At 41.3% G+C, this 16104-nt stretch overlaps 1 protein-coding gene across 4 annotated transcripts in view; it reads right to left on the bottom strand.

Moving 5' to 3' along the window:
• tncb (tenascin Cb) overlaps nt 1-16104 on the bottom strand; it is a 158946-nt gene that overhangs the window by 12970 nt on the left and 129872 nt on the right. For 3 of the 4 annotated variants that reach the window (XM_072433004.1, XM_072433003.1, XM_072433005.1), the window contains exons 12-15: nt 9699-9974; nt 3937-4209; nt 1997-2119; nt 857-1000 (exon numbers count right to left, since the gene is read on the bottom strand). In XM_072433004.1, the coding sequence (XP_072289105.1) occupies nt 857-1000; nt 1997-2119; nt 3937-4209; nt 9699-9974 (816 nt within the window). The remainder of the gene's footprint in view (nt 1-856; nt 1001-1996; nt 2120-3936; nt 4210-9698; nt 9975-16104) is intronic. The other variant, XM_072433007.1, reaches the window with a different exon arrangement.

Here is a 16104-nt window from a genome sequence, read left to right as displayed (position 1 = left end):
GGCAGCAGTAGTAGTAGTTGAAGTAGTAGTAGTAGTAGTAGTAGTAGTGGCAGCATTAGCAATTGTAGTAGTAGTTGAAGTAGTAGTAGTAGTAGTAGTAGTAGTAGTAGTAGTAGTAGTAGTAGTAGTAGTAGTAATAGCAGCAGTAGTAGTGGCAGCATTAGCAATTGTAGTAGTAGTTGAAGTAGTAGTAGTAGTAGTAGTAGTAGTAGTAGTAGTAGTAGTAATAGAAGCAGTAGTGGTAGTGGCAGCAGTAGTAGTAGTTGAAGGAGTAGTAGTAGTAGTAGTAGTAGTAGTAGTAGTAGTAGTAGTAATAGCAGCAGTAGTGGTAGTGGCAGCAGTAGTAGTAGTTGAAGGAGTAGTAGTAGTAGTAGTAGAAGTAGTTGTAGTAGTAATAGAAGCAGTAGTGGTAGTGGCAGCAGTAGCAGTAGTAGTCGTTCCAGTAGTAACAGGAACATTAAAGTAGTAGTAGTAGTAGTAGTAGTACTAGCAACAGCAGCAGCAGCAGAAGTAGAAGTAGAAGTAGGGGTAGTAGTGACAGCAATAGCAGTAGTGATGGGATCAGTAGCAATAGAATATTCCAGTAGTACCAGGAGCATTAGTGTAGTAGTAGAGAAACATCCATAGCAGTAAAGCAGAGGCTGTCCTATTAGTATAGCCTTAACACTAGTAGTAGTAGTAGTAGTAGTAGTAGTAGTAATAGTAGTAATAGTATCAGCAGCAGTCATTGTAGAAGTATAGCAGTAGTAGCACAGCAGCAGTAGTTAAACTGGCTTAATTGTCGTTGTCAGATACGAGCGTACATAGTAGTAGTACCAGAATCAGAAGTATTAGCAGTAGTAACCGGAGCTCTTACCTGTAGTCACACTGCCCGCCCCCGGCTCGCTCTCTCTCTCTCCCTTGATGGCGACCACAGTGACCTCGTACATGACCCCTGGAGTGAGGTTGGACAGCCCCGAGTGGGAGTCGAACCCATCCACTGACAGGATCTTTGCACTTCCTAAAATACAGATGGAAACAAATGAGATACACAGTACGCAACACTACAAATTAGAACGTGGAGCATATTCTCAAATGTGCAAGTGGTTTTTAAGATTATTAGAATGTTTCAACATTAAATTTCTTATCCTCCAAAGGCTGGCCATAATATGACATAATGAAAGTAAGGCCTGGAAGTATGATGGGCCTATGACAATATCCTAAAGCTGTTTTGTGGCTTCAAAGTACATCAATCTGAACATATTCTGTGCACAGATGTCTCTTCTGCCACAAGGGGGCAGTGTGAGACTGTAATACAACAGCAGAAAAGCTTTACTACTGTGTCTAGTCAAACGTGATAACACAAAAATAAAAAAAATACAATGACGGGACTTTATTGAATATTGAACTGTTGATACATTTAGGACACAATTAAATTGTCTTTCTTTTCCATTATAGTATTTGCTATTTAAGAATAAAATATGTTGTGCCTCAGAGCAGAGCGGCGGTCAAGACAGTGAGTTATTCTGTTTTAACAAGCGTTCACAGAGCCAGTGTACTGCAATTAGGTTTGGGACATTAATGTTTGGTCTGTATCACAGCACTTTGTTATTTAGAATGAGTACATTTGCAGTAAAAAGTAATTCTGCAGGAAATCTGAGGGCCAACAAAAATTGCTCTGCGGGCCTCATTTGGCCCCCGTACCGTAGTTTGGACAAACACATAGGCCATTTGCACCTCAGTAAGGGTCATTGTTAAATGCCTGGCGACTTTCATGGGCTTGAGATGAGGTGGCAGAGTGGTTAGCTTTGCACTCCAGCCAAAGCGCATGAACTTTCTACATGGATTTGCTCTCGATGGTCCAGTCTCCCCCATCGACCTCCAGCTAGGTGCTCGTTGAGATCGCTCACTACTCCGCTTAGGTCGGCCCAGGGGATATGAAGATAGGTAAAAAGCAGAGGACACTTTTTTTCTGCGCATGTAGCAGATAGATTATACGTCACATGTCCAGGCTTACCTCCTTGTGCAGGTACATAGGTGACTCTGTAGCTGTCCACTCGCGCTCTAGGCACCACCCAGTGCACGATGGCAGACGTGTCAGTCACATCGGAGAAGCGGATACCTTTAGGAGCTCCCAAGTCTGAGTGATAAGAGAGAGCAGAAGGGCAAGAAGACAGAAGGGAATTAGACATTGTTCACTTTGATTTATGAGGACTGGGAGCCTAGACTTTGGCATGGAAGACTGATCGTTGGACTTGTGGAATTGGAAAGAAAGAGAATTATTTTTCTACCAGCAGAAAAGGGTTGATGTGGGTTTCATTGCTTACAATTACCCTTTGAGTGAATGAAAAAGGCTAAACTATCAATTTGAAGTAAACGTAAGCAGTCATCCACCCACATTTTTCCAATATGTATGCCACTGAGCATCAATAAGTGACCAACTCCGTGTTTCCTTTCCCGTTTAGAGAGCGTCTTCACATGACAAGGACAAACACACGTATTCTTCACCCATTCAGAGCCAACAGAGCAGCAGCGGTGGTTTTAGGACATGGACACACAGGGGACAAAGCCAGAGGACGGAGGGCAAGAGACCCTTCATATGGGACCATAGCGTCTTTGCGTGACCCTCCTGAGGAAATGTATTTGCCCCCGTTTTCGACAAATACAAAAGTGAAAATGCATCTTATAGCCACAGGCACAGGAACAAACCAATCGCACACATCTGCTCCTATTGCAGTCCATAAAAGAACATATAGGAGCCCAAGCAAAGGACAACACTGGACCCAAGACAAGAAGTGGACAACGAGGACTGGAAAATACATGAAAGACATTGGACAGTGAGAGAATTGACTGATGATATAAAATATGTATTTTGAAAAAGAGTGTATTTTTTTCAAAATGTTACATATTGCACCGATTATAGCAGAGAAAGCACAAATTGAAACACTAAAAATTGTATTTTATGAAAAACTGGAAATTATGACATTCAGTATATTGTCTGCAAACTATTTTACTGCTAATGAAAATAGAATTGTTGGTTTCCTCACTTCCTTTCTGCACGCAATTGTCACTAAATAACCCATAGTACATTTTATCTCCAACCATTAGTCATAAGTGGCCATAAGTAGCCATTTTCCACAGAGGCAAATTAGCTTGTATCACAATTATCTTTGCACAGAAAATATGCTAAAAGCTATGGACCTGATTTGGCAAGAGTCATAATAACCTCCAAATAGATTTTTCCATTTTCCATGAGCGTGGACACATGGGTGAAACGAGCGAGCTATAATAGAATACGTAAAGAAGCCAATGGTCCGTGACAATGTGTAATGGAGGCGCGACGGTGGCGAACCCAATCATCAGTCATTTCAGTCAACAGTAACATACACGTCAGCAGTGGCTCTCAAACTTTACATTCAAAGTACCACCTCAGCAAATGTTGTGAGAACTCAAAATGGCATAAATCGTAACTATACCAAACTCACGATTTAACATTTGAGTTGATGTGATAGAATCCTGCCGAAACAACGCCATAAAGTGAAAAGTCTTCACTGAATTTTTGACTTAACAGTGGTCAAAAAAACTCATACAAAATTTGGACTTAATGCAAACCTGTATACGAATAATTGAAAGACCAAGCCATGGAACGCAGTGGTCAGTTTGAGAACCACTCAATACAATTGGCACATATATTTCCCCACGTTAAGTTGACTCAAAAAGACACCACAGACTCAAATAAGCGACACAGGACAAAAAAGCCAACTATTGCCCACAAATTATTACAAACATTAAGCGAAAGACCAACAACAAATCAATCAAGAAGTTCTTTCAACTATAGTTAGTAGAAAAAACACCTCTACGGCACGACTGTTAACACACCCTAGGATCCCAGCACCACAAAGAACGCAGACAGCTTCTAGACAGGACAATCCAAGCGTCGGTAAACCCGTAGTATACCTGTTCGAACCTGCCGCGTCACGGACCTGGATCGCTTTTGCAAAACAAGCCCAAAGATTTCAACGTTATATTCCGTGTCTTCGTTCAGGTAGTTCAATTGCGTGCTCCTCTCGTCTCCACTTAAAACCAGTTCTTGGGGCTGCGAGGAATCGTCTGCGTGGCTTATCATAATGACAAAAGTGTCGAATGCGTAGTCTTCGGCCATCCAGGACAGTCTAAAACTTTCGGGGGTGACGTCCGATACTTGGAGGTTGTGGACTTCGGGTTCAGTCTCTGGGTGAGATAAAAAGTCAGTTCTCCGCAGTGTGTAGAGGTTTGAATTGGAAATGGAGTAGAAGAGTTTGAGGAAGAAGCGAAAGTCATGATTTGGTTGAGAAGTTCCAGCATGAAAAATGTATTAAAAAGTAGTGGAAGACGAGACAACACAGTAAGTAAAGGTGGCAATATGGAACAACTGCAGCATGGAAAATAGTGAGGAAGCGTCTATTTTCTCGACTCACACACATGCAAAGAACATCTGCAGTGAACAGTGAACTTTTGAAATTATTTGGTGCAAATTATTTGGATGAATACAGACCAGTAAATTCTGAATGTAAAAACTAGCAATGGTTTGTTTGTCTATTAAAAGACTTCTACAATGTTTGGTTTAACTACTTGTGGAAAGTCTTCTGAAGGATTTTGGATTTTGTGGCATCGGAATATAATTAACAAAAAACGGATAGAACCATTATCTTGTAAGGCTCCAACAACAAGCAACCAACAAATTATGCTATTTTATTAGTTGAAACTGTATGATAGACCAATAACATTAATCTGACAATATGAATTATACCCATTTTTTTTTCCATCTCTGGATTATAAACCATAGGACGTTATTAATATTTAGTTGATTTGCCTTGTTTACAACATCAATGAGAAATCAATTTAAAGGTGCACTGCATCATTTTTCTGGACGGGGAGTAAGCCACCTGCTTGTCTCCATGGAGATGTTATTACTTTCCCTGAAATGTTCCAAAGTATTGGCATTGAACTAACATCTATCTTGCATTCACTTCATTAAGAGCAAATATACAGCTCAATATGATCCAACGCAGAAAATTACATCATATACACAACCATTTTCCGTAACACAAAAGCCTTAATTTATAATGTACAATGCATAGTTTATTAATAATCTTTAATACCCTATCCACTTAATTAAAAATCATTAATTCATATTGAAGAAATTGTTTATTACGAAGTATTCATTGTTCTTGCTTTATTGAGGCAAATTAAAGTGTAGTTATTATAACGTTTATTTTATTATTTCCATTCATTCTTTTTCAGTAGTATTAATATAAATTTGAAGCATTTATAAATGATTCATCTGAAAGGCGGCACATACGCCATCTGCTCGTCTCAGAATAGTTCTCACATGTTACAGATGCGTGGTTAGAGGAGGTGCTCGCTACAAGCCGTCATTAAGAGTGGCTAATAATGGCAGCGATGTCAGGGAGAGGGGCTGAGAGGCAGCAGGAGGCTACAGCTGGAGAACAGAGCTAATTGGTCTGGAGAAACTTCCGCTTGCTGCACAGATGGACACAAAGCTGGACGCGCTGCAAAGACGGAGAGTTAAATATGACTAAAACTTGGGAAACGGCTTGGTTTCAGAGTATACCGCATTGTTATAAGCCAGATAGGAAAGCTTTTCCTATATTCCTTTCATTTAAATTTGGAGCGGAGAGAATTATGTTTCTTCTCATTGATCAATGATTTGGCTTCTAAGCCAGTAAAACATATTTTAAGTTGTATTTGTTTAGAATTAGCAAGAAAGTTAGCTTAATTGTTAGTTAATTAGCTGGTTAGCCATTGAGTTAGTTATGTTAGTTGGTAGGTTAATATTATTATACTTATTAATTGTGTTCATCTCGCATGAACCATAGGCTACTGTATATTTTGCCAAAATCAATCAAGATTAATGGTTTACAAATGTATAATCATTTGAATGTCAATTATGTATTTATTTTTGCCTTGCACGAGTAGTGCAGACCAGAAATGGCTTGAGAACTGCTAGTACTGGCTCATTAAAACACTTGAGCAATAGCGAGGGTCTCGGGAGTCCTTGCTCTCGCCTGAAGACAGCTTTTTTTGTGCATTTGTTTTTCAGAAGAAGTGGTGGAAACGCAAAAAGCACCCAAATCCCAGGGAGCTGTCACTCTTCATTAGGCGTCGGGCGCTTTAGCTTTAGCCGGTCAGCAGCGGCGGCCCATAGAAGAGAAAGGAAAAGGGGGAGGGACGGAGGCTAACGTGCTAACTAACTCAGTAGACACAACACCGCAGTGCCCCTTGGACCCTTCTACTCCCACCGCACAGACCCGGGGGCACGCAGGCCTCGTTCACAAAGGCAGTCTGTTACAGTTCAGGCTGAACCGGAGATCAGGGGGGGCTACTGGAAATGCTACTGTGTTTTTCCTCCCGACTCTTAACCTCACGCTGGGAACGAGGTAAAAGTCTATCAACACCTCCTGGTGAACTGCATCAATGACAATCAAGGTGAATTCTTTTTGAATTGTTGTTTGTATAGAAAACATCTTTTTGTGTTACAGAAATACAGTTTGCATGATTGAGAGTACGAATTTTAATGCCAGTTGCCACCAACAGAGAGGTGCAGTAGTGGTGTGTAATTTTACCTATAATATTGAACCATATTATTAAAAACATATGTAATAATCTTTTTTAATTACAAAATTAGGTTAAGTGTTAAATTATTCAAATGATTGTTTTGATAAGTCAAATTATGAGTCTGATCTGTGAAGAAACAAGCCCACTCACAGGAAGAATGAATGTATTTCAAAAAATGTCAACTGTAATTGAATTAATGCATAAATACTTTTAAAGCTGTACTCTGGAACCCTTGTTACGTAGTGAACACAATAATAAAAAATATATAATTAGACATATTCATTTTTTAACATATTCATTTTATATTCATAAAAAAAACGTTGAAAAAATAATAATAATACGAAATAAAATGAAAAATAAAAATACACATTTAAGTAATTTTTTCTTGTTGCTACAGTGGTTAACCAAATAAGCTCAACTATATTGTGTCATTGTTATGGACTCTTTGGCATAACACTAGTGTAGCTTTGTGCTGGTCCCATGCCTGCATAAAAATAATGTCGACACCTCTGAGATCATTTCAAACTAGTCAAGTCAAAGTAAAACGCTAGCATGGTTTGAGCTGTCATTAGCATGCAGACAATGGGTGCGTCGAGTGCATGCCATGTTGTGCGTGGCCCCAAAAGCCCCTGGCACCCCTGCACTCTTGTACCCGAGCTCCAGAGCCCAGGGCCCAGGGGCAGAAGCAGCAGAATGGGCCTGGTCTGGGGAGGACTGCATGGGGCTGAATACAGACGAAGCAGCCACAAAGACCCCTCAGGGTGGTTTACACTGTATCAAAATTCTCTCTCTCTCTCTCTTTCTCTCTTTCTCACTCTTCTTCAAAGCTCATTCACTAATTAGGCCAGAAAAGACCTTTTAGAAATGTGTTCTTGAGTTGAAAAAGGGGATCAATGTTGGCAAGTGACTAGTTTTATACCAATAATATACTTAGTCATGACTATGCATTACATTCTGATGTCTGTGCTCATTTTGCTGTAACATGTTACAGGTTGAGCAAGTTAAAATGTCAATACTCCCTACTAATCTTTTTTTGCAAATTTCTTTCCTGAAGTTGCCAAAGTAAACCGGCAACTAATGTAATAACCCTTATTGACTAACACTTACTGAAACAGGAAGTGTTTGACTGAGTCACAACACAATTTCCTGATTTTTTATGCACATTTCCATTGTATCAGATTTACATTTTTCCTGTCCTGTAAATACCATAAAATGACATAAAATAACAGCAGCAGTAGACTTAGTAACATCAGCAAGATTTGTTTTATACACAGTAAAAACAATATAGGGGCTAGTATAGATCCTTGAGGCACTCCATACTGAATAGTTTGGGCATACCAGACCTAAACATACTTTTTTGTTGTTTCTTTTTACCACTTCATGTGGGTCAGAAGTTTGCTCGATCGAAGTCGCACTTTTCTGGAAGAGAGATCGCCAATTGCTTCTCTTCTTGGATATTATTGCTAGAATGTCACTGAACCTACTCATCTCCATGGAGACAAGCAGGCAGCACCAAAGTTATAAGCAATACAAAAAAAAAAGAATGAACAAGTGCGAGATAATAAGTAGAGCCTAACTGTAGAATATTCCTTGCAAAGCAGTTTTATCTCCACGTAGACAAGCAATTATTTCTTTAATTGTACATGAATAAAATACTTTATTTTTTGTTTGAAATGGTAATCATTTAGTCTCATATAATTTCTTCCTTCTGAGTCTAACGTAGTTTGTTTGCTCCAAACCACATGCTTTTATTGACTGCAGATTGACTCTTTATTGACTAAAAATAAGCACATTATTGATGATTCAAGACGACTGAATCTCAATCTCGATAGAATTAGTGTTTAATCCACTTCAATGATAAAAATGTCAAGAGAACCTTTGTCCACTATACAGCTGAAGAAATCCTCCAGTACTTTCTGCATGATAAATATTCCATTAAAGGGCCCAAAAGTGACTGTCCGTAAAAACATGTAAATTCCGGAGAGAGTATTTGTGGAATGTTCTGCTCTGTTCGGATGTAGGTTTCTCTCTTTACCTCCTTCCTTTGGTCTGTAATCAGAGCTAAAGACCGTGATTGCACCTTTACCTCTGCCCTTAAACAACATCTAACCTGTTCACACCAGATGCTACAGCTACTATCCCCGGACTCATGCTAACAAGAAGATTAGACCAACAAGCAAAGATGTGACATTCAGATCAGATAAAGGTATACAAATTTAAATGACAACCAGCCAATCAAAACATTTGAATTGGTGATCTTAATTTTCTATTATTTCTCATCATATTGTCAATGTAATGTTATTGTTGAAAACAGATCAATAAAAGGTAATTAGTGGTTATTATTAATACTATATTTAGAAGGTATAACTCATGTATAGGACTCAACACTTAATTTTTCTGCAAAGTGCAAAAGCAGCTGTTTGTTTAGCAGACAGAATGTTCTCTAAAATAATAATTACAAGCTAGTTGTCTCGTGTGTTATTCTTGCAGTCATAGCGTTACTTTTGCAGTTCAGTCGTTTGTTAGCTGTTACTCCAAGAGTAAACATCTAATCACAGCCTCAATATTAGTCAGAAAAAAAAGAAATAAGTTATTTATGCAAAAGGATCAGCCCTAGATCAGTGGCTGGTGTATGAGGAGTGTGTGGGGGTCCGTCTCAGCCCCGCCATCAAAGACAGGATAAGAGAAGATGGCTGCTGGCGGATTCGTTCTAGGATTTGGATCAAGAAATGCATCTGAAGGCAGCAATTTGCTGTGAAGAGTTACCCAAAAACTTCCTATATTTACTATCAGTCCAAGCTCATGAAGTAGCTTTCATCCGTATGAAGTGGTTGCAAAAAAACACCATATTGAACACTACCGGTACCCAACGTCTCAATACTTTGAACAAGTTGTACAAAAGACTGGCCAAAGGATTGCAGCAGAAAGGACCATTGCAAACCCTCCAAAACCTTGTAACAGAATATTGTGACACGTTGAAAGACAAAGCATGTAGTGAAGAACCACAGAAAGCCCAGAGGAGTGACAGAAAGCCCGACTACTGCAGTGGATCTACTGAAGCAGAGACAGAGGAGAGCTCCCGATGCTGACGACGTGGATACCTGTGATGGTGTCTGCAAACACGGGCTCTAAGTGGACCCCCTTGTGGAGCCCGTACAGAGTGGCCCTGTACCAGGTGGTGGGGCTGAGGCCTGAAAGGCTGAGGCTGCGCGCGTCTCCAGGCACTGTGTGGTTCTGCCACTCAGCGCCCGCCTCCGCGTCGCTCACCTCCACCAGGAAGCCCTCAAACGCCCCATCCTCTGCCCACCACGACAGCACGAAGCTGTCCCAGGACACCTCGCTAACCGTCACGTTGGTAATGACGGGCTTCTCCTCCTCTGGACACACATAACAGGCAGTTAAGAACAACCGATACATCTTCATCTTTCTTCATCCATCGAGGGCCATTGAAGTACCTGGAAGGGAATGGGCTGATTGGTGCAGTTTCATTACACAGACATTAACAGTAAATGAGACAGACTTCTGAAAACTGCACTAGTAACTGTGCAGTGTTGTGATTCAGAAAATATATTCTGAGCCTAAGCAATAAACTGTAACACTGTGTCTGTGTCATTGTGACATTTCAGCTTTTATATTCCTTTGCTCCCATGCTCCTTTCATACATTAATTCCATGATTCATTGGACCAGAGGTCTGCAGATTGCTGAGAGTGTGCGGCCTCAGATCTGAATGGCTCAAAGGTCAGTTACAAAACTCCATTTAACTAACTTCAGGACCAGCTTCAGTTCAGTAAAGCTTGTGTCAAACACATTTGAAAATAAATTCTATTAACAAAAAACTTACAATTTGTTCCTCCTGACAATCCTCAACTTACTTGACGAATAAGAAAACTTTTCTTCAAAACAAATAATATAAAACAAATAGGACATTGATAGACAAGTCCTCCTGGACAACTCCAGCTGAAAGGAGGTCAGAGCTTCATCTTTCATTTCACTTTCAGTCATCTCATTCCTGTCAAAGAAAAACCCAGAAGGCCATCACTTTGTCTGGATGGAAATATTCTGCTATTTCCACTACAAAGAGTGAGTGAACAAACAGCCTCATTATGAGCGCTCTTGGCGTCATATTATCACATAAGAGTGGTCCTATAGCAGTCAGACATAGATGATCACATAAGAGTGGTCCTATAGCAGTCAGACATAGATGATCACATAAGAGTGGTCCTATAGCGGCGCAGACATAGATGATCATATAAGAGTGGTCCTATAGCAGTCAGACATAGATGATCACATAAGAGTGGTCCTATAGCGGCGCAGACATAGATGATCATATAAGAGTGGTCCTATAGCGGCGCAGACATAGATGATCACATAAGAGTGGTCCTATAGCGGCGCAGACATAGATGATCACATAAGAGTGGTCCTATAGCGGCGCAGACATAGATGATCACATAAGAGTGGTCCTATAGCGGCGCAGACATAGATGATCATATAAGAGTGGTCCTATAGCGGCGCAGACATAGATGATCATATAAGAGTGGTCCTATAGCGGCGCAGACATAGATGATCACATAAGAGTGGTCCTATAGCATCAGACATAGATGATCATATAAGAGTGGTCCTATAGCGGCGCAGACATAGATGATCATATAAGAGTGGTCCTATAGCGGCGCAGACATAGATGATCATATAAGAGTGGTCCTATAGCGGCGCAGACATAGATGATCATATAAGAGTGGTCCTATAGCATCAGACATAGATGATCATATAAGAGTGGTCCTATAGCGGCGCAGACATAGATGATCATATAAGAGTGGTCCTATAGCGTCAGACATAGATGATCATATAAGAGTGGTCCTATAGCGGCGCAGACATAGATGATCACATAAGAGTGGTCCTATAGCGGCGCAGACATAGATGATCACATAAGAGTGGTCCTATAGCGGCGCAGACATAGATGATCATATAAGAGTGGTCCTATAGCGTCAGACATAGATGATCACATAAGAGTGGTCCTATAGCGTCAGACATAGATTATCACATAAGAGTGGTCCTATAGCAGTCAGACATAGATGATCACATAAGAGTGGTCCTATAGCGGCGCAGACATAGATGATCATATAAGAGTGGTCCTATAGCGGCGCAGACATAGATGATCATATAAGAGTGGTCCTATAGCGTCAGACATAGATGATCATATAAGAGTGGTCCTATAGCGTCAGACATTGATGATCATATAAGAGTGGTCCTATAGCAGTCAGACATAGATTATCACATAAGAGTGGTCCTATAGCGGCGCAGACATAGATGATCATATAAGAGTGGTCCTATAGCAGTCAGACATAGATGATCACATAAGAGTGGTCCTATAGCGGCGCAGACATAGATGATCATATAAGAGTGGTCCTATAGCGGCGCAGACATAGATGATCATATAAGAGTGGTCCTATAGCGGCGCAGACATAGATGATCACATAAGAGTGGTCCTATAGCGGCGCAGACATAGATGATCACATAAGAGTGGTCCTATAGCGGCGCAGACATAGATGATCATATAAGAGTGGTCCTATAGCGGCGCAGACATAGATGATCATATAAGAGTGGTCCTATAGCGGCGCAGACATAGATGATCACATAAGAGTGGTCCTATAGCGTCAGACATAGATGATCATATAAGAGTGGTCCTATAGCGTCAGACATAGATGATCATATAAGAGTGGTCCTATAGCGTCAGACATAGATGATCATATAAGAGTGGTCCTATAGCGGCGCAGACATAGATGATCATATAAGAGTGGTCCTATAGCGTCAGACATAGATGATCATATAAGAGTGGTCCTATAGCGTCAGACATAGATGATCACATAAGAGTGGTCCTATAGCGGCGCAGACATAGATGATCATATAAGAGTGGTCCTATAGCGGCGCAGACATAGATGATCATATAAGAGTGGTCCTATAGCGGCGCAGACATAGATGATCATATAAGAGTGGTCCTATAGCGGCGCAGACATAGATGATCACATAAGAGTGGTCCTATAGCGGCGCAGACATAGATGATCATATAAGAGTGGTCCTATAGCGGCGCAGACATAGATGATCATATAAGAGTGGTCCTATAGCGGCGCAGACATAGATGATCACATAAGAGTGGTCCTATAGCGGCGCAGACATAGATGATCATATAAGAGTGGTCCTATAGCGTCAGACATAGATGATCACATAAGAGTGGTCCTATAGCGTCAGACATAGATTATCACATAAGAGTGGTCCTATAGCGGCGCAGACATAGATGATCATATAAGAGTGGTCCTATAGCGGCGCAGACATAGATGATCATATAAGAGTGGTCCTATAGCGTCAGACATAGATGATCATATAAGAGTGGTCCTATAGCGTCAGACATAGATGATCATATAAGAGTGGTCCTATAGCGGCGCAGACATAGATGATCATATAAGAGTGGTCCTATAGCGGCGCAGACATAGATGATCATATAAGAGTGGTCCTATAGCGGCGCAGACATAGATGATCACATAAGAGTGGTCCTATAGCGGCGCAGACATAGATGATCATATAAGAGTGGTCCTATAGCGGCGCAGACATAGATTATCACATAAGAGTGGTCCTATAGCGGCGCAGACATAGATGATCATATAAGAGTGGTCCTATAGCGGCGCAGACATAGATGATCATATAAGAGTGGTCCTATAGCGGCGCAGACATAGATGATCACATAAGAGTGGTCCTATAGCGGCGCAGACATAGATTATCACATAAGAGTGGTCCTATAGCGGCGCAGACATAGATGATCACATAAGAGTGGTCCTATAGCGGCGCAGACATAGATGATCACATAAGAGTGGTCCTATAGCGGCGCAGACATAGATGATCATATAAGAGTGGTCCTATAGCGGCGCAGACATAGATGATCATATAAGAGTGGTCCTATAGCGTCAGACATAGATGATCATATAAGAGTGGTCCTATAGCGGCGCAGACATAGATGATCACATAAGAGTGGTCCTATAGCGGCGCAGACATAGATGATCACATAAGAGTGGTCCTATAGCGGCTCAGACATAGATGATCATATAAGAGTGGTCCTATAGCGGCGCAGACATAGATGATCACATAAGAGTGGTCCTATAGCGGCGCAGACATAGATGATCACATAAGAGTGGTCCTATAGCGGCGCAGATATAGATGATCACATAAGAGTGGTCCTATAGCGTCAGACATAGATGATCACATAAGAGTGGTCCTATAGCGTCAGACATAGATGATCACATAAGAGTGGTCCTATAGCGTCAGACATAGATGATCACATAAGAGTGGTCCTATAGCGGCGCAGACATAGATGATCACATAAGAGTGGTCCTATAGCGGCGCAGACATAGATGATCACATAAGAGTGGTCCTATAGCGGCGCAGACATAGATGATCATATAAGAGTGGTCCTATAGCGGCGCAGACATAGATGATCATATAAGAGTGGTCCTATAGCGTCAGACATAGATGATCATATAAGAGTGGTCCTATAGCGGCGCAGACATAGATGATCACATAAGAGTGGTCCTATAGCGGCGCAGACATAGATGATCACATAAGAGTGGTCCTATAGCGGCGCAGACATAGATGATCATATAAGAGTGGTCCTATAGCGGCGCAGACATAGATGATCACATAAGAGTGGTCCTATAGCGGCGCAGACATAGATGATCACATAAGAGTGGTCCTATAGCGTCAGACATAGATGATCATATAAGAGTGGTCCTATAGCGTCAGACATAGATGATCACATAAGAGTGGTCCTATAGCGGCGCAGACATAGATGATCATATAAGAGTGGTCCTATAGCGGCGCAGACATAGATGATCACATAAGAGTGGTCCTATAGCGGCGCAGACATAGATGATCATATAAGAGTGGTCCTATAGCGGCGCAGACATAGATGATCACATAAGAGTGGTCCTATAGCGGCGCAGACATAGATGATCACATAAGAGTGGTCCTATAGCGGCGCAGACATAGATGATCATATAAGAGTGGTCCTATAGCGGCGCAGACATAGATGATCACATAAGAGTGGTCCTATAGCGGCGCAGACATAGATGATCACATAAGAGTGGTCCTATAGCGGCACAGACATAGATGATCATATAAGAGTGGTCCTATAGCGGCGCAGACATAGATGATCACATAAGAGTGGTCCTATAGCGGCGCAGACATAGATGATCACATAAGAGTGGTCCTATAGCGTCAGACATAGATGATCACATAAGAGTGGTCCTATAGCGTCAGACATAGATGATCATATAAGAGTGGTCCTATAGCGTCAGACATAGATGATCACATAAGAGTGGTCCTATAGCGGCGCAGACATAGATGATCATATAAGAGTGGTCCTATAGCGGCGCAGACATAGATGATCATATAAGAGTGGTCCTATAGCGGCGCAGACATGCTGATGCAGATTAATGGCTCTAAATGAACCATTAACACTGAAGATGCGGCGTAGCCTGAGCAGAACACAGGAGTACGCCGTCCACTTCAAAGGTGTGGGGAGCCATGCAGAGACGCTCAGGCAGCTGCTGTAATTGGAGTCCAGTGTGAGTGCAGGCATTCACAGCAGATTAGAAGCAGAGAAAGAGAGATGGGCAGGTAAACATCAAGGCTCCGTGTGAATAGAAAGGAGACAATGGGACGAGATGGAGCCTTGGATGAGATCAGCAGGTTTTATCTGAGCTGTCAAGGATGAACTGGTCCCCCGCCACCTACCAAGGTTACATATTTTCAATTTCGATCTAAAAGCTACTGAAAAGAAAATCCTGGAAACTCCATGGATAGATGGATCCACCAGTCACTTCTCATTCCGAGGGCTTAATATAGTTATTTGAGCAGAAGCCTGGGCTGTCCACAACAGCCTTCTGTTTGTGTAGTGGCTGTGAAAGACAAAACAGTGCCGCAAATCTCTTAATCCAGCTATTTCGGTTCATTTTAGTTTAATACTCAACTGTACAATTTCTTGTTTATTTTTATGACTTTTGAAAATACCAATTTGTTGGTTTGTTTTTTGGCTGCCAGCTGAAATTTGATATACTCTGATATACTATACTTATACATTAGGTCGCTGGAAACTACCACCCATAACCTTTGATATTCGTTGTTTGAGGGTACAATCATTGAAATAATAATAGCCTCTGCAAATATTATATTAAACCTTAAAGTTGACACAGTATGCGTTCTTGTGACTTTAATCGGCTTTTAAACATGTTGTCATCATTAGAAATTCAAATAATGTCCATATTTATGCCTCCGTGTCCAGTAAATAAACAAATCCTTTGCTTATAGAGACATGCGTTTGTTCAATTTGACAACAGAACGAGTCCCGACTTTTACCTGTGACGCATCCAACGAAAATACTGCGATTTGTGAGACTCAGAGAAGAAGACCTCGTGAACAGGAAGTGCGAACGCAGCTAAACACAACTCCAGGTACGTTTTTGA

Source organism: Eucyclogobius newberryi, unplaced genomic scaffold, assembly GCF_026437365.1.
Source record: "Eucyclogobius newberryi isolate DKJ021-1_F unplaced genomic scaffold, fEucNew1.0.hap1 SCAF_6, whole genome shotgun sequence".
Taxonomy (NCBI): Eukaryota; Metazoa; Chordata; class Actinopteri; order Gobiiformes; family Gobiidae; genus Eucyclogobius; species Eucyclogobius newberryi.
This window is presented reverse-complemented; position numbering and strand designations above follow the sequence as displayed.